This window comes from Coregonus clupeaformis, chromosome 7 (assembly GCF_020615455.1).
Source record: "Coregonus clupeaformis isolate EN_2021a chromosome 7, ASM2061545v1, whole genome shotgun sequence".
NCBI lineage: Eukaryota > Metazoa > Chordata > Actinopteri > Salmoniformes > Salmonidae > Coregonus > Coregonus clupeaformis.
Genome location: NC_059198.1, coordinates 25851700 through 25871401, shown reverse-complemented (window position 1 = coordinate 25871401; position 19702 = coordinate 25851700). Strand labels below are relative to the sequence as shown.

The window sequence follows — 19702 nt, the reverse complement described above, 5'->3', positions numbered from 1 at the left end:
ATTGACGAGAACAAGTGAATAAAAAATAAAAAAGGCATAAAATGTGAGTTAGTGTCATCAGCCAATTCACTTTAATAACTCTACCTACATGTACATATTACCTCAATTACCTCGACTAACCGGTGCCCCACACATTGACTCGGTACCGGTACCCCCTGTATATAGCCTCGCTATTGTTATTTTTAATGCTGCTCTTTAATTATTTGTTACTTTTATTTCGTATTATTTTATATAGTCTTTTTTTGTGTGATTTTTTTTGGTCTTCTTTCTTAAAACTGCATTGTTGGTTAAGGGCTTGTAAGTAAGCATTTCACTGTAAAGGGCTACCTACACCTGTTGTATTCGGCGCATGTGACAAATAACATTTGATTTGATTTATATGCTCCACAATTAATCTTAAACTAGAGTCTCTAGACCTTTATCAGGGTCCTGATGAATGTTCTGATTGACACAAACTTTGGTTCAAGATCCATTCAATCTATTGTGGAATATACAAGACCCTCATGGTGTCCCAACTACCCTCTTCTCAACCCATTATTTCAATCATGTTAGTTATGAACATAAATCACCTTTCATCCTCTACCCTTACTTCTCCTCCAATCACACACCAGCGTTACAGTACAGGAGTCAGTAACAGGTGTGTAACAACCAGGTTATTACAGTACTTGTTTCTTTCAGTTGCCAGTGACAATGGATGATACATGATGAATATTAGCAAATAACATAAGTGTATGAGGTCCTAGCAGCCAGTTTGCAGTGGAAGCACAGAAAGACAATCAATTAATTTAATTATTTTGTGCAGGATATTCCTCCATGGTTACATCAATAGAAAATCAAGGACAACATACAACCAAGAAAGATGCTTGACATGTTTGTGGAATAAATATGATCACAATACAGCAGTTGTACCTCTCCATTGTACACAGTCTGCATAGATTCATTTACACACAAAGATAATACGTCAATAAACATCAGGGTTAACAGAGGGTACATGATGCACCAGAAACAACAGCTCTGCTGGCTATACTACAGAGACCTGGTGACCGTCTGGATGTGATGTGTGTCAATAGCGTGGTTCCAGTGTTCAACAAACAACCATTCTGAACTGTCACAGAGGCACTTACATTAAACAGAAGACAATGACAGACAGTTAACAGTTACGCACTGCATTACTGATCTCAGCTGTTGGCAAAGCCTCCCCTGAGAACCTGTCTTATAGTAACACTGTGATTATTCCTCTGCTCTAGCAGTGGTGGTCAGACTGCTCAGCTAATACTAACATAATAACCCTAAAGCCAGTTAGCCAGGCGGTGCGGAGGGAGTCAGAAGCAGGAATCGGGGACGGGTCTCTGCTGCCTGCCCAGGGAGGTGGTGCTGTAGCGTGTCCGCTGCAGGGTGGCATTGCTGGGCTTGTCTGTGGCCAGGCTGCTGCCGGGGGCTGGGGGAGCTACCTGCCCGTTCCTCTGCAGAGAGGCACACCTGCGCAAGGTCAAGTCCAGTTTGGTCTGGATGTTGCTGGAGCTATGGGCACGCTTGATGTCCGCCGCAGAGCTGTGATTCCCTGCCCTCCCGTTGATAAGCTGCCCTTTGCTGTGACGGTAGTCACCTCTAGGGGCGCCGTTGGCCCTCTTTTCCTCCAGCGCTACTCTGTTCAGGGTCCCATTGGAGAGGGAGAGTTTAGACGAACTCCCGTTTGCCACCTTGCTTGCTTGTCCATGGCCATTGGCCCGGACCTCCTCCCCCTTGCTAGGTGTCCTCTGAGTGTCTTTCTTCAGGAAGCCTGGTTTGAAAAAGGACAAGAGGCTGTCGTGGCTCCTAACCTCCTCACCCCTCGTCCCTTTCCTCTCCTCAGGCTGTAGACCAGCCTGCAGCGCCTCCCTCTGTGCCCCTACCCTGGAGGTCAGCCCTGCTTGGGCCTTCGGCCTCTTCAGTGTGGAGTCCCTACTTGGGGGGGCACTGTGGCTTATGTGGACCCCAGCAGTGGAGCCTCTATGGGGGTGAGGGTCCAGGGTCCTGCCCTGGTCCTGCCTGATCCTCTTGGAGGACCTCCGGCCCAGTGAACTGTCATCCCTGGCTTTAGTGATGATATTGAGCCCCAGGCTGGAGCTCCTCTCTACGGCAGGCCTGCTCTGGCCCTCTGGTACTCTTGGGGAGTTGGACCTGTCCATGCAGCTCAGGCTGCTCCCACTGGGGGAGCTTCCCAGGTCCCTGTGCCCGCCCTCCGAGAGCCTCCCCTGGGGCGGGGTGGCCACCAGGGTGATGATGGGGTCCTTGGTGCACCGCGGCCTGCGCCCTGACTCTAGGTACTCCACCAGCTCCCCTGGCCTGGGGGCGGAGGGTTTGCGGCGGTCCTTGGAGCCAAAGGACCAGCGCAGGGGCAGCACTTTGCTCAGGGTGTCCTTGGTCTTAGTGGGTGACCTCATGCTCACGCTCCTACCCTGAGTGCCTCGGACAAATGGCTTATTCTCAAACCCATCTGGACCCAGGAGAAAAACAAACACAGTTAGGATTCTTCCTCATATTCCTCCTCTTTTATAATGGTCCATTGATTGACATATCTACATAATCATCTGCTTTTTAATGATGAAATTAAATCACTATACACAGAGATAATCCTCTTTGAGTAACAACCAGAACTTCAGACCAATCAGACACAGCGAGCCATAGTGTTTTTATTTATGTGGGCCACTCACCTGTCTCTGTTTTGAGAGGCTCGTCATGGAACACAGGAAGCTCTGGTGATTCGGGGGTTGGTGTGGGGCCAGGAAGGCCAGAGGTGGACCCCCCAGAGACCAGGCTGCCCCTCTTACTGTCCCCCGTCAGACGGATCAGCCAGTGGTCTGACGTGGAGGAGCTGGTGGAGCCTGCAGAGGTAGTAGAACACTGTTACACAGAGCATAGTGCCATCTACTGGCCTCTCAACACAGCTAATGCATACAAACCTGTCTCTTCTCCTAGAGTTCGGAAGAGTTCGTGCTTATATTATGACAACATTTTGTGACGTTTTTGTTAGTTTTGGACTTCGATAACGTTTTTTTCGGCTGCTTGGGCACACAAAAAAAAAGCCAGAAGTCGGTAGCCAAAGTTTTTCATTGAGGAACAGTGCACCAAACATATTATTTAGATGTAAAAATGCAGGACTAAGATCTCCTCTGCAAAAACGTCAAAATTAATGACAGATTTCTTGAGTTATCTTAGATTAATTCAGATTATTTTGAGGAAGTGTATACAGCCTAACGGCGTCTCAAGAGGGACAAACAGTACCATTGCCGCTTTTTTCTCGTTTTCCAAGCGAAGGTCTTTTAAGGGAGTATGCGAGGCACAGACGTTCACTTTGCCTAGCCGAGTTCTACTAGAAGCAAACCGAACCTAGTATGCAGACGCCTTTACTGTACCTCAATCCTATGATGGACAAGGTACACACTGTCAATCATATACTCTTGATTTCAACATTAATGCTTCAATTTAGAAAAATGTCTGGATACGGTCATTGAAGTGCCATTCATTATTGGGTGATGAAAGCCATCATTTCCCCAATAATGGATTTCAGAAGCCTTATTTCCATTTCATGGATATACTTTCAACTAAAGACCTCTAAAGGTCAGTATTCTTCTAGAACCAATTGGTATATATCATCTATTGAAATGACAAAATAGAACTGTAGGACATATTGCAGACTGTGGCTTAATTAAAAGACTTGTCAACATGGCTCACCTATGAGGGAGGAGCTGGCTGACCATGGAGGGATGGTGTTGCGTCTCTGGTAGAAGAGGATGTAGGCTCCCCGTGTGCACACCTCCCCCTCTGGGACTGGCTCTGCACTGCTGTCATCATACCCATACCACTGGGCGTCCACTGAGTTCCTGCAGAACGCTGCACAGAGACACAGACACCTGTTCAGACATGCACAACTGTGTGTACTTCCATACATACTGAACAAACCATCACCATATCTTTATTATCATCATCAAACACATTTTTGGACTGGATCTCACTTCAAGACACCTTGCTGATTAAGACCACTTTCACTGAGACTGATATTTCATAGAACATTTACAGAATGCGAATATGACAGCCAGACAGTCCCTCCATACAAACCTGTGTAATGTCCTCCGTGCATTCCTCCGTGGTGGTTACACACGGCATAGAGGTCATATAGGAAGTCTGGAGGGGCCATGTCGGGTGGGCGGGGCTGTTTCCAGGCCGGGTGCAGGGAGCCGGGGGGCAGAGGGCCGTGGGGGGGCAGCCGGGTGCTCTGACTTCTCTTCACCACATGGGGTGCCATGTCTAGGCCGGCCAGAGGGAAGCGCACCAGTGTGGCCAGCTTGTTGCGGCGCTCGCCCACCTGCCGGAAGCGCTTGAGGTGGAGGATGAGGATGTCAGGCAGCGTCCACAGGCTCATCTTCACCATGCCCTGCTGCAGCTGCTTACAGTGGGGACATTTCCATGCATCGTCTGGGGCCAGCTGGCAGAGAGAGAGAGAGAGAGAGAGAGAGAGAGAGAGAGAGAGAGAGAGAGAGAGAGAGAGAGAGAGAGAGAGAGAGAGAGAGAAACAGAGAGAGAGAGAAACAGAGAGAGAAAGATAGAGTATTTATCCATGTCAAAAAAATACAAAATCTTTTTTCATAGTATTACTTACCCACCAGTGTTGTGATTGGCTGTGATATATGCCTATTCATTTCTCCCGCCCAAGCGGCATCTGTTCTGACTTTGTGGCTGTGTTATCTAGTGAACATTTCCTGGTTGCTAAATTCTACACTGTTCGCTCAATTTCAGTTTATGTGAAAAAACAAGCACTGAATAGTACCATCTAGATCACTGTGAAATAACAATAACAAAAAATATTGTTTTTACAGCAGTTTGAAGCAGGTGGAGCAAACATTTGTTTTTAGATGGACCAAAACCTTTAAGATGCTAATGACATGAAACGTGGTCTGATACAGGTCGCGGTGGTCTTCAGGTGATAGCTCTGTGCATGAGACCGTGTCTGTTTCATCAGTACAGTATGTGAAGCCTCATTTATCAGTTTCATTCACAACCTGTTGCCGGGGCGACTGCCTCTGGAATTCTAATCCCTCTGATTAGTGTTCATGAAGAAGAGTGGAGGAAGGAGATGGAGGCAGCTGTATCCAATAACCTTAATGTTCAGTCGAGGATACTAATCTGGTCACGAATGGAGCTAAAGAAAGCTTAGTCATTTGCCTCATGAATGGCAATGGAAAAGGATTCACTCCTATCAGAAGCAGACATAGGACTCAAAGACTACATTGCTCAGGAAGAAACTAAGAGAAGGCTCTTGAGGAGGACATGTTCTGGACGTCTATGTCGCATATTACATAAACCAAATTACAGGCTTTGAAATTCTTGTACACCTCTTACCTATTGGATATTCAGGACGTTCCCTGAAACAACCTCTTCATATAACGAGGTATGGAGGGGCATGGAGATGTGGCATGAGTGTAAACAACATATTGTGGTACAGTATAAGTGGGAGCAGGAAGATCAACCAAGCATTCGGAGGACAAAATGGATTCTGATTCATAAATCGTTCAGACACAGAGCTGGGTGCAGGTACAGTTAAGCTAAAGCAGGCCGGGGATACAGATGGCAGTTCCCAGCAGGAACTCAGTCCATTCACAGCTCTAATAGAATACCAACACTCCACTGATGGGAAAATTAATTCCACCTCAGGTCATCTTGATTGATTTGACTGAAGGCAGATTTTGTTCTTGGGGTCATATCACTGCATTCACATCCTTTGATGTTACTGTTGACGTTGCATCTGATAACACTGGGGGGTCTGTAAGAGGCATTATGGATTCCATAATGATGTCCTTAAAGGGATTGTTCATCCAAATAACAAATGTGCATCTTTTTGTTAAGGTAGCATAAGATTAATTCATTAGCTATTTGGATGAACTATCCCTTAAAGGAACGTTTCAAACTAGAGGCAGTCTCCCCTATAAACAAAAATACAGTATATAATGGTAGCAAGGATTTCTTTGCTCCTCGTCAGTGATTCAGTCAGTGGATTCGGTACATAAGGTTCTATGGCACTGTCAAACTCATTCCACAGAGGGCCGAGTGTCTGCGGGTTTTCGCTCCTCCCTTGTACTTGATTGATTAATTAAGGTCACTAATTGTGGTCCTCTGTAGCTCAGCTGGTAGAGCACGGCGCTTGTAACGCCAAGGTAGTGGCTTCGATCCCCGGGACCACCCATACACAAAAAAAAATAAAAAAAAATAAAAAATGTATGCACGCATGACTGTAAGTCGCTTTGGATAAAAGCGTCTGCTAAATGGCATATTATTATTATTATTATATTTAATTAGTAAAGAACTCCCCTCACCTGGTTGTCTAGGGATTAAAAAACTAGAGGAACAGGTACATTATCTCCAAAACTAAAACCAGCAGACACTAGGTCCTCCATGGAATGAGTTTGACACCCCAGTTCTATGGGGAGAGAACAGATTGCACTCAGCAGTGGTTGTTGCCTGCCTGTAGGAGGGAGATAATGTACCTGTTCCTCTTTAGTGTAGAGCCGAAAGCACTCGTCCAGGGTACAGCTGTGCTGCTGGACGTGCTGCTGATGCTGGCCTCTCACACTCTCAGCATCCTTCACCACCTCCTCCTGGATGTTTCCAAACAGGCTGCAGGAGACCACACACACACACACACACACACACACAAAGTTGGGAACATGCACACAGAGAGAGAAAGAGGCTGTCAGCCATTACTATAATAAGGCATGTGCAGCAGCATACATACTGTTTAATGATTACAGTAGGTCTACAATAATACAGGGCTAGAATAAAGTTATAGAGTGTCACTGAGATTGACTGACCAGTCTTTGATTCTGTGTTCCCACTCGATGATGAGCTTCACATGGGGCGGTCCTCCTGAGCCACAGAGATTAAGAGCTCTGGGAACAAAAGGGTCAAAGGTCATCAGATTAGCAAGGTGAAACTAATCCCTTTCGCACACTGTCCACCTATTATTCAGGTGGTATGTACATTTTGTTATGGTGCTTTTCCATTGAGTCTTACCCTCCTCACCAGTGGGCCACCAGTGTTTTATGGTAATGTTAGCCAGCGTTTCCCAAACTAGGGGTCACAACCCCATGTGGGGTCACCAGATTTGAAAATGGGGTCGTGAGAGAAATGTGGCTCTATCTTTTGAACAGTTTAAGCTACAAAATATTATGACCCCATCACTGAAAGATAAGACTCTCAGGAACACGTATGTGTCTGTTTCCCTCTACAATGCCCACAAGCCTCATTAGAACAGAGTGGACAAGACCAGGCACTAAATCAGGGAAAAAGAACATCATCAATGATTGTTATTTTCTACGTAGAAGATCATACAAAAACAACCTCTGCAAAAACAACCTAGCCATGGCCTAGTGAGACACGGGTGCCGGCCCACATAGATGGAAAAAGAAAAGTCTGAGCCTTTTGGGTAAAACACTGGGTAAATCCTCATTGGAAATGCGGCATAGAGACCTTTTCATAGAGGCCCTTTGTGCAGCAGCATGTATTTATAGACTCTGTACAGCCACTAGGTGTCAGCATGACCTTACAATTAAAGATCCACCACATGCTGGGATTTAAAAAAAGTTGCAGATTTCTAGATAGTGCTTTCAGAAGTGCATTTTCAGAGGCTGAAGAAACAGAATATCCACAAACTATTCACACAACAGCATATGTTTAAAGCACAATGGATGGTAAGGAAGTAGATGAAGAAAAAAGGAATGTCCACAACTCTGGTACGTTCCCATGGTGATTTAATCAGACGCACAATATAGACAACGTTTTGATCCGAGTTGGATCTTCGTCAGGTCAAGAAAGTAGTTGAATATTAGCTTTTCATTCAGAGCCCGTGTTAACGTTACTGTAGGCCCCTTGAAACCCTGACAGCATTTTATATCATCATGTTGGGGATATAAAGCATGTTATGAATCAGATTGATTTAATTTAAAAGTGTTATGTGCCTTACCAAACCCTAACAGCTAAAGCAATGAATGAGGCTATTCTTGGTGTGATAGAGCCACACCAGAAACCCAGCTCCACTAATTGGATCAGTTATAAATAGGTCTTAAATTAAATGGTAGGTGGGATTTTAGACAATTTGTGAGGGATTAATTGGGGATTTTCCTTAAATCTGCTAGTTATTCATGAGCAGTAGAAGAGGTGGAATGGGGACAATACAGAGAAACAATTTATTTCTCAGTTTCTACTACAATGAAGCGTGTTTTCTTGACTCAAATCTTCTGTGACAGTTGTGTTTTTATAATGGCCTTGAGAGATCCATCCAGCCTCAAAAGGACTCAATTATACAGTATTTGAATGCAGAAATATCTCTCAGATCAGTTGGCAAGATTGTCTACAGTTTTATTGGCAGAGAGTAGAATAGTAAATTCACTATCACAATGTCTGTGCCTGTTTGTATACATATTGTGCTCGGGGGTCCCGCAGGTAAACTACATTATATTCTGGGCTGAGAGTCAAGCAAAGCCAGCTGAACTCTTCAAGCGAACACTTCTAACAGAATTTCATTACACAGTGATCTTCATGGCTATGGGGTGCCTCTCAGTATGAGCCCAGGAGATTACAGATCTGTAGAGACAGTACATGTATCTCTCCACAGGCTATAGCTGCTTTCATTTACCACCATCACAGCTACTATTATGACTCTACACACCCCTGCCCAAGCTGAAGGCTGGCTATGGGCACCCACAAAATAGCAACAGGATAAATGCATCTATACTGGTCAAAGGAGCGCAGTGGGATAGCAGACAACCTATATGCTGGAAGAAGAATTCTCCTTCCAATCATTTTATTTTCCAAAGTAAGGGATAGGTATTGATTGAACTGCTAATGTTTTTACTGATGGTGTTGTTGAAGGTCGAAAGAAATCACATAAACCTTTGAGGGGCACTCTTACAGCAATTTAGTAGTTTTACTGAAATATCAATACATTAATGAGTCTTGTAGCATCATCATCAAATAGAAGTGTTCTGAATACTGTGCACTTGAAAAGCACCATGCCCCCCAGCAACCATTCAAATGGATGAATGGACATTTCTAAGCAACTGGAGGAATTCTGCCTTGCTAAAGTGCCCTTTAAAATGGCAATTACCTTCCACAGAACGTAAACCATTAGACACCCTTTCCTGAAAAGGAACCTTACAAAAAGGCTGCATATTTCACCGCTGTAAGAAATGGGCATTACATAATCCACTACACAGGCTGCCTCTCAGTAAAGAGCTACCAATACAAAATATAGAGGGAAGAAACTGTGGCTTTGACACATTACTCTTGAAATGCTTGGAAGACTTGCTTGAACACCTCTACTTCTTCACTTTAGCTTGATGAACCCCCCTGTTCGCGGCCTTACCTTCTCATCTCACTACCTAACTGTCTGACCAGCTGTCAGTCTCACCTGTCCACTGCTGGGTGGTAGAGCGGCCGTCCATCCTGGGGGGATAGGTAGCTGTAGGATGCTGATCCTCCCACCACACGGATCTTAAACAGCACTCTGGCATTCTGCAAGACGACCACAGGTTAAAAATGATGATTATTGAATAAATCAATATTGGCATTGCCACTGGAGTTAGGGGCAGGGACTAGAGTACTGTACAACTATGAGTGTACAGTATAATCAGGGATCCAGATCCCACTGGTCTTGGTGAACTTGCATATGGTGATGGATAGCACAGTTCTTTGAATTATAATTTGATGAATGCAATACCCTCTAAAATACTGTCTGCACAGGACAGGTCAAGGTTTGTAGTCAGTAAAAAGTGCCCTATCATCTGATGTGGCGGTTGAATAATGATTTGTAAAGGCAACATCCCCCAGCAATAACACCCTTCGACTTGGCACTGTTTATTATGGTCATAATTGGCCTGAGAAAACACAACAATAGATTACTAAAACGTTTTATGGCTTAGACAGAAAAATACAGAAAATAAACAACTTCTAATGGGTCCATTTGAAATACTGCCACCAGAGAGAAGATGAGCAGCCAAACGTTCAAATAAATGAATTGGAGTTAATAGTTCCAAACCACATTTTCCCTGGCCAAAGCCTCTGAATCTTTCTGACAGGCTTGGGGCTCTGCACCAAACTTGGAGGACGCTAGGAAAGGGTGGGTCTTTCCAAATTAATCATTAAGATTTGTCTTAGTTTTCGCATCATCTCTGCGGAACATGCGGGAGAGACTGTTGTTTACAGAGAACAGTTCTAGTTTGTGGAGGTCCTACCAGGAACAAAATTAATAAAACAAACTAACAGAAAATATGGTTCCAAAGTTTCACAGGTTAATTTCGATGTGAAACACCCAATAAACCCAAAGATAATCACCCTCCTTATGCTTGTTTTGATTGCATCTGAAAAATGGAGATGAAAAGAGAAGAAAAAATGTATTCTCCTTTGAAATGTGTTTATATTACTCTGAGACCTGCTGGGATTGGATGTTCTGGAGTGCTTTGCAGAAAATGAAATTGATTTCCTCTCCTTCAAATGAATTCCTGTGAGTTGCTGGCCGGATTCCAGGATAAACAACAACACTGATTATTGTGAAGAGGAGAGAACCAAAAATAGGTGGTGAAGGCATTATGTAAGTAGGAGAACACTGAACTGACTCGTCCTGCAAAGTATTGAAACACTACAATCCTGAAAATACTGTAAATATTGCAAAGATGTACAAGGTATTGACTATTTCTATGATGATTGTTGCTACGAGTATGAAAATGTTGACTTTCCATGTCAGAAACAAACTAAAGTCAATGAATCAGTCAATAACATAATAGCATGGCATTGAAATTCATTAGCCATAGATCATATAAGATCGACTAAACCAGGGGTGTCAAACGTCCGGCCCGCGGGCCGGATCAGGCCCGCAAACGGGTTTAATCCGGCCCGCGAGATGATTTTGTAAAGTATAAAAATGAGCTGCAATTTTTCAATAAAAGAAACTGCTGTTCCAAATGTGTCCACTGAATGGCGCAATAGCAATTGTGTTAAGCAAGCAAACTGTTTATACGGGGCAGAGCAAATAGGTCAAGCAAGTGCAGCCAGTCCGGATGAGCTACTTTGTTTTGCCCGCGATATTTATTACAGCTTCTACTTTTAACATTATGTGCTTTGGCACCCTCATTGCCCCAATATGTCTCTGTCAAAAAAGAGAAAAGTGGACGCAGAGTGCAGAGTGTTCCAAGAAAAATTGTCATCTTTCTATTTATTCACGGAATTGAATGGGAAAGCTGTATGTCTGGTGTGTTCACAGCATGTTGCAGTGCTGAAAGAATATAACCTTCGTCGCCACTATGTGAGTCTTCATGCCGACAAATATGACAACTTTCAAGGACAGCGGAGAAGAGAGAAGGTGAATGAACTGTTGGTGGGTCTGAAGAAACAGCAGTCTGTTTACTCACAGCCGAGACATCAGTGACGCTGCAGTGAAAGCTAGCTACCTCATTGCTAATGAAATCGCAGTGGCTTCAAAACCATTTAGTGAGGGTGAATTTGTAAAAACATGCATGATGAAGGCAGCAGAGATTGTGTGCCCTGAAAAGCACCAGGCTTTTGCAAATATCAGCCTGACAAGAAACACAGTTGCAGACAGGATTTCCGATCTTTCAGTGGATTTGGACAGCCAGTTGAAGCAAAAAGTAAAGTTATTTATTGCGTTTTCGGTTGCAATTGATGAAAGCACGGACATTACAGATGTTGCACAACTGGCCATTTTCATCCGCGGAGTTGATGACACATTGACCGTCACCGAGGAGTTCGTGGAGTTGGTGCCGATGACAGATACAACGACAGCAGCTGAAATTTTCACTGCACTCGTCGGCGCGCTGGACAGGGTCGGAGTGGACTGGTCCCGCGCTGTCAGCCTGGCTACAGATGGTGCGCAAAGTTCAGAGAGAAAGTGCAATCTGCAAATGGAGGACGTGATTTTTGGACTTTTCACTGTATTTTGCACCAGGAGGCTTTGTGTTGCAAGTCATTAAAGATGGATAACGTCATGAATAAAACAAAGCTGCGCTCAAGGCTCACGCACAAGCACTTGAATCACATCCTGAAGTTGGCTGCCACTCAGGATGTGACACCTGATATTGATGCGCTGGTGAAAGCTAAAAGATGCCAGGTATCAGGAGTCAAATAAACTATGCAACCCCACTTAAAGTGCTGCATGAGACACCCTGATATAGTTCTGTGATCTGTGATATACTTCTGTGAATCACTGAGGCATTGTGTGTTTGTGTGTTGTTTGTCCTCAGAATTTCAAATAACTTCAGGTGTTTTATGATTAATAGTGATGTTGTGCTTTTGGACACACTGTCCTCAGGCTCCAGCTTTATGTTTATATGTTTTTATGTTGATGTGCTATTGTTTTTAATTGATTTTATTTTATTTGTATATTTAACCTATTCTTGACTCTGTGGTTCTTGCACTTGTTTGGGGAACAGGATTTCATTATTAGTATCTACAGTGGGGAAAAAAAGTATTTAGTTAGCCACCAATTGTGCAAGTGTTCCCACTTAAAAAGATGAGAGAGGCCTGTAATTTTCATCATAGGTACACGTCAACTATGACAGACAAATTGAGGAAAAAAAATCCAGAAAATCACATTGTAGGATTTTTTATGAATTTATTTGCAAATTATGGTGGAAAATAAGTATTTGGTCACCTACAAACAAGCAAGATTTCTGGCTCTCACAGACCTGTAACTTCTTCTTTAAGAGGCTCCTCTGTCCTCCACTCGTTACCTGTATTAATGCCACCTGTTTGAACTTGTTATCAGTATAAAAGACACCTGTCCACAACCTCAAACAGTCACACTCCAAACTCCACTATGGCCAAGACCAAAGAGCTGTCAAAGGACACCAGAAACAAAATTGTAGACCTGCACCAGGCTGGGAAGACTGAATCTGCAATAGGTAAGCAGCTTGGTTTGAAGAAATCAACTGTGGGAGCAATTATTAGGAAATGGAAGACATACAAGACCACTGATAATCTCCCTCGATCTGGGGCTCCACGCAAGACCCCTTGGGGTCAAAATGATCACAAGAACGGTGAGCAAAAATCCCAGAACCACACGGGGGGACCTAGTGAATGACCTGCAGAGAGCTGGGACCAAAGTAACAAAGCCTACCATCAGTAACACACTACGCCGCCAGGGACTCAAATCCTGCAGTGCTGACGTGTCCCCCTGCTTAAGCCAGTACATGTCCAGGCCCGTCTGAAGTTTGCTAGAGTGCATTTGGATGATCCAGAAGAGGATTGGGAGAATGTCATATGGTCAGATGAAACCAAAATAGAACTTTTTGGTCAAAACTCAACTCGTCGTGTTTGGAGGACAAAGAATGCTGAGTTGCATCCAAAGAACACCATACCTACTGTGAAGCATGGGGGTGGAAACATCATGCTTTGGGGCTGTTTTTCTGCAAAGGGACCAGGACGACTGATCCGTGTAAAGGAAAGAATGAATGGGACAATGTATCGTGAGATTTTGAGTGAAAACCTCCTTCCATCAGCAAGGGCATTGAAGATGAAACGTGGCTGGGTCTTTCAGCATGACAATGATCCCAAACACACCGCCCGGGCAACGAAGGAGTGGCTTCGTAAGAAGCATTTCAAGGTCCTGGAGTGGCCTAGCCAGTCTCCAGATCTCAACCCCATAGAAAATCTTTGGGGGAGTTGAAAGTCCGTGTTGCCCAGCGACAGCCCCAAAACATCACTGCTCTAGAGGAGATCTGCATGGAGGAATGGGCCAAAATATCAGCAACAGTGTATGAAAACCTTGTGAAGACTTACAGAAAACGTTTGACCAGTGTCATTGCCAACAAAGGGTATATAACAAAGTATTGAGAAACTTTTGTTATTGACCAAATACTTATTTTCCTCCATAATTTGCAAATAAATTCATTAAAAATCCTACAATGTGATTTTCTGGATTTCTTTTCCTCATTTTGTCTGTCATAGTTGACGTGTACCTATGATGAAAATTACAGGCCTCTCTCATCTTTTTAAGTGGGAGAACTTGCACAATTGGTGGCTGACTAAATACTTTTTTTCCCCACTGTACATTTCTGCCTGAGAAATGACACCCTGATATAGTTCTGTGATCTGTGAAACAGTTATGTGAATCACTGAGGCATTGTGTGTTTGTGTGTTCTTTTTCTTTAGAATTTTCAAATAAACTTCAGGTGTTTTATGATTAATAGTGATGTTGTGCTTGTACTATTTTGGACACACTGTCCTCAGGCTCCAGCTTTATGTTTTATGTTGATAGTATTAAAACGAAGAAAACAATCTGAAGTTGTTGTTTTTAAGTTATATATACACCATGATTTTACCGGTCCGGCCCACTTGGGAATAGATTTTCCTCCATGTGGCCCCTGAGCTAAAATGAGTTTGACACCCCTGGACTAAACCCTTCCATTATTATTGCAGGATAATAATGGGATGGTTGCTGTTACTACAGTCATCCTGATGGGGGCAGCTCCCATCTGTCCAAACAGCCCTTTCAGGGTTTGTTTAACGCTTAAAGGAAAAATCCACTCAAAAACTATATTTTGGTATTTTTTTCATTAGTCCACTGTTAATACAGTCCCAAAATCTTTTGCATGCCATCAGTCAAGTTTTAAAGAAGCAAAGTGTCACTTGCCACATCATCATGAGGATGCAAAACGCATCATCATGATGATGTGGAACATGGTTATTTTAACTTTCAGGGGTGGTCAGAAGATTTACAAACTAATGCCACCTGTTTTACTGTCCCACATTTTCAGATATTGTACTGTTTCTGGTGGTCTGAAGGGCTGTGTTCCCACCCATCCAGGACATCTACTTGAAACTGTGCCTGAGGAAGTCCAGCAGCATCATCAAGGACCCAACACACCCCAGCCATGAGCTGTTCACTCCCTTACCGTTGGGCAGACGGTATCGAAGCATGAGGTCTGATACCAACAGGCTCAGAGACAGTTTCTATCCACAAGCCTTCAGACTGCTGAACACTTGAACTGGACTGACCACCTGCTCTGATTCTCCGCACCTTAGCACACATGCACTCACTCACGCATGCGCACACACACACACACACACACACACACACACACACACACACACGTGCCTTCGGAAAGTATTCAGACCCCTTGACCTTTTCCACATTTTGTTAGGTTACAGCCTTATTCTAAACTGTATTAAAATGTTGTTTTTTCTCCTCATCAATCTACACACAATATCCCATAATGACAAAGCAAAAACAGGTTTTTAGAAATTGTTGCTAATTTATATATATATATATATTTTTTAAATATCACATTTACATAAGTATTCAGACCCTTTACTCAGTACTTTGTTGAAGCACCTTTGGCAGCGATCACAGCATTGAGTCTTCTTGGGTATGACGCTACAAGCTTGGCACACCTGTATTTGGGGAGTTTCTCCCATTCTTCTCTGCAGATCCTCTCAAGCTCTGTCAGGTTGGATGGGGAGTGTTGCTGCACAGCTATTTTCAGGTCTCTCCATTTTCAAGGACATTCAGCGACTTGTCCCGAAGCCACTCCTGCATTGCCTTGGCTGTGTGCTTAGGGTCATTGTCCTGTTGGAAGGTGAACCTTCGCCCCAGTCTGAGGTCCTGAGTGCTCTGGAGCAGGTTTTCATCAAGGATCTCTCTGTACTTTGCTCCGTTCATCTTTCCCTCGATCCTGACTAGTCTCCCAATCCCTGCCGCTGAAAAACACCCCCACAGCATGATGCTGCCACCACCATACTTCACTGAAGAGATGGTGCCAGGTTTCCTCCAGAAGTGACGCTTGGCATTCAGGCCAAAGAGTTCAATCTTGGTTTCATCAGACCAGAGAATCTTGTTTATCATGGTCTGAGAGTCTTTAGGTGCCTTTTGGCAAACTCCAAGCGAGCTGTCATGTGTTTTTTACTGAGGAGTGGCTTCCGTCTGGCCACTCTACCATAAAGGCCTGATTGGTGGACTGCTGCAGAGATGGTTGTCCTTCTGGAAGATTCTCCCATCTCCACAGAGGAACTCTAGAGCTCTGTCAGAGTGACCATCGGGTTCTTGGTCACCTCCCTGATTTCTAAAAACCTGTTTTTGCTTTGTCATTATGGGGTATTGTGTGTAAATTGCTAAGAATTAATTTTTATTTAATCCATTTTAGAATAAGGCTGTAATGTAACAAAATTTGAAAAACGTCAAGGGGTCTGAATACTTTCCGAAGGCACTGTACATTAATGATACACACATATCCCAATTGCTGCTACCAGACTCTCATTTACTATTGCTAATACTGCACAATTTAAACACTTCCCCCCTAATCCCCCCCTTCTCTGATATATGTGTAAATATTGGACTATAAATTGTACCTTCCTGTATTATCCTTATGCTAAAATGTTTATTATATTCTACTGAGCCATTTACTTTATGTTCATATTCTTATATTTTATCATTTCTTATATTAGTTGCACTGTCGATAAGGAACCTGCAAGTAGGTGTTTCGTTGGACAGTGTATATCATGTGTATCCTGTACATATGATTAATAAAACTTGAAACTTGAGGGAAAGGGAAAATTGATGTCCTTAAATTGATTTCCAATAGGGGGAGCCACTACTCCTCTTGATGCATTTGGATTGACATTATATTATGAATTCAAATGATGAAAAAAGAGAAATCTTTGCAAAGGTATACAGAATGACAATACTACTGAGGAATTATATGTAGAAAGCTGCTATGGGACTGTACATTTGGATGCAGTGTGGGGATACAGCTCTACACCGACCTGTCATGGGATAACCTAGAATAAAGATACTAGATCTAAATTCTTGGACCTAGGGGGAATAACCAGACCTCAAAGGAATCCGTGAGGCCTGCAGTTTGTCTAAATACCCTAGACGGTCCTGAAGAGGGTTTTTCTATTTTTGTCTTCAACCTGAGATAGCGATCACAGAACACATTAAGTGCCCTTCTGGCATTTCAGTTGGTGCAGTCATAATGGTTTAAAATGGAAGAATGGATTTCCCACTGGGTCATACTGTCCTCTATAAATGCATGTGTAAAGCAGCTACATATTTAAGGTCCTAGTGTTTATCGCGTCACCTCCTGGTAGCTTTCCATGCTGTCTCTAAGCAGTCTTTTGTGAACGCATTCACTTAGAATACCTCAACCTTCCCAAAGTCTTCAAAGTCAATTACCTGTCAAAAGCTTGAAACGAAAGATGACAAAAGTAGACCTGAAATTAGTTTTCCTCTCATCTAGTACTTAGCCACTTTCGGCTTAGCATGATAGACTTGTGTGTACATGCAAAGACCACCCATGCGCACACACAGATACAGTATATACCCGTGTGTGTGCGCATCTCACCCACGGCTGCTGTCTAAGAATGTGTGAAAAGCACTGGGGTGTGTATGAAGTAGAAAGAGGCTCAGCTCAGCTGTGTGTGTAACAGGTCAAATCAAATCAAATCACATTTTATTGGTCACATACACATGTTTAGCAGATGTTATTGCGGGTGTAGCGAAATGCTTGTGTTTGTAGCTCTGACAGTGTAGTAATATCTAACAATTTCACAAAATATACCCAAAACACACAAATCTAAGTAAAGCAATGGAATTAAGAATATATAAATAAATATATGGACGAGCAATGTCCATATATGGACGAGCAATGTGTGTGTATGTGCGTGTGTGCATGGGTGTGTGAGAAGGTAAGAGGAAGTGAGAGGAAAAATGAACATATTAGCACCTAGGTTTGGTCTGGCTCTGAGTAATGTCACCCCCTGTCAGAATGATTGCTAGGTGGGTTGGAAGAAAAACACGGCTAAAACTCAACATCACGCAACACTACACCTCTGAGCTTCTACCTGTCTCAGACAGAACACTGCATGAGGCAAGAGAAGACCAAACAATACTGAATTAGAAACAAGAGTTGTTATTTCACTTTGTTATAGTTGCACACACATTCCAAGAGAAAATCACTGCTTTCAGTTTCTCTCAATTTCAAATATACCTGGGTTAATTACAGCTTGTGTTAAGAGAACATTATGATTTGGTAGAAAGCAACACTATTTATACACATGAGAATAATGTACTAATGCTTTCCCATTACAATCTAAGCAATTGACTTTCACTGAAGGATTGCTGCTAAAGCCCTCACATATTACCATAACATCATCTGTCTGTGTAACATGGTCTGTCTCTGTGTTAGTGTGACAAATATCCAAATATCCATTCTCCTGTGATGAATTACAGCTCTGAGTCTAAGCCACAGCCTGGTCAAGGAGGGGTGTTGTTATTCTCTAATTATACACAGTCACCAGCACCATGTCATCTGTATGGTTAGCATAGCATAGGTAGCATGTCGCCCTGTCTGCTCTAGTGAGCAGCTCCATGCTGACTGAGATGTCAGGCAATGGAGAGGCAACATCAGGATCAAATGAGGCAGACTGACTGGCTTACTGCCACTATTGGACTCCATTTATGTGGTCTAAAATTAGATAAGGGTAGAAAATTCACTTTGAAAGTAAGTGATTGCTGCCATAAACCGCAGGTTGTCGTGTATCTGTCCTTTCAAGCTCTAGATATTTCTTTTTGGCAAAACATCCATTTGGAGTGTCTCTCTCTTGGCTGAGGTAGGCTCCTTACACTGATTGTATAAGCTAGGCTTTAATTAAAGTTTCACACTCTTTTACTCTTCCTTCACGGCATCTCTGTCTCTCCTTCTCTCTTCACGGAATGCTAACCTGTCATCTGTTTGTTTTCTCCCTAAAACGGCAGGACACTGGAGCCTTTAGCAGACAGACAGACAGACAGTCTGGTGGCCATGCAGCCGCCTGACAGAGTCAGACACTAACTGGAAAGCTGTTTGGCGACATGATTAACATCATGCTAAGCTGCGCTGAACCGCAATCAGAGGTCACACAGCTGGACGCATCTAAGCAGACTGTTTTGTTTGCATTTGTATCATTACATGTTTGTCCGATGTTCTGCGGTTGTTCCAACAAAGGCGGAGACAGCACAAAAAAGCCACTTGGTTTGAATCTTCCAACAAGACAAAATCAAAATTTTGCAATGGCCATCTCAGTCTCCGGACTTGAAACCCATTGAAAACCTGTGGTTTGAATTTAAGAGGGCAGTCCATAAGCGCAGACAAAGGATATTAAGGATCCAAATGGATTATGTATGGAGGAATGGTCTAAGATCCCTCCCAATGTTTTCTCCAACACATAAAACATTTTATAAAAAGGCTCAGTGCCGTTATCCTCGCAAGGTGAGGAATTGAAAGGTATTGAAAACAAGGGTGTCAATAATTTTGACGCCTAACTTTTTGACTAAAAAGTATTACTTGTTAGACAAAGTCTATCAAGGTATAGATATATATGTCAGGCAGAAAACCCACTACATTAGCTGTGTGTCAGCTATGGTCTTCCAGTGTTGTACCTGGGCCTGTGCTCCGTTGATCATCAGGTAGTAGAGCTTGCTGAGGATGCTCTGCTGCAGCTGGTCCCAGGAGATGGAGCGGTCCTCCCTCATCAGGAACGGAGGTCCAAACCTGAAGAGCAGATGGGAACACATGATGCCCATTCAGTCAGAAGAGAGAGGATCTTAGACAGTTATACGTGAAGTGAACTGAACTGATTAAACCTTAATTTCATTGATGAGCATGTTTGTGGTCAACTA

The 19702-nt window shown here is 43.4% G+C and overlaps 1 protein-coding gene across 1 annotated transcript in view; it reads right to left on the bottom strand.

Moving 5' to 3' along the window:
• Nucleotides 1-306: 306 nt before the first annotated feature.
• The window catches only part of LOC121568977 (ubiquitin carboxyl-terminal hydrolase 43), a 102332-nt gene continuing 82936 nt past the window's right edge, over nt 307-19702 (bottom strand). The window contains exons 8-15 of the mRNA XM_041879525.2: nt 19463-19574; nt 9443-9546; nt 6846-6923; nt 6522-6651; nt 4099-4465; nt 3715-3873; nt 2694-2864; nt 307-2476 (exon numbers count right to left, since the gene is read on the bottom strand). Of these exons, the coding sequence (XP_041735459.1) occupies nt 1323-2476; nt 2694-2864; nt 3715-3873; nt 4099-4465; nt 6522-6651; nt 6846-6923; nt 9443-9546; nt 19463-19574 (2275 nt within the window). The 3' untranslated portion in view covers nt 307-1322. The remainder of the gene's footprint in view (nt 2477-2693; nt 2865-3714; nt 3874-4098; nt 4466-6521; nt 6652-6845; nt 6924-9442; nt 9547-19462; nt 19575-19702) is intronic.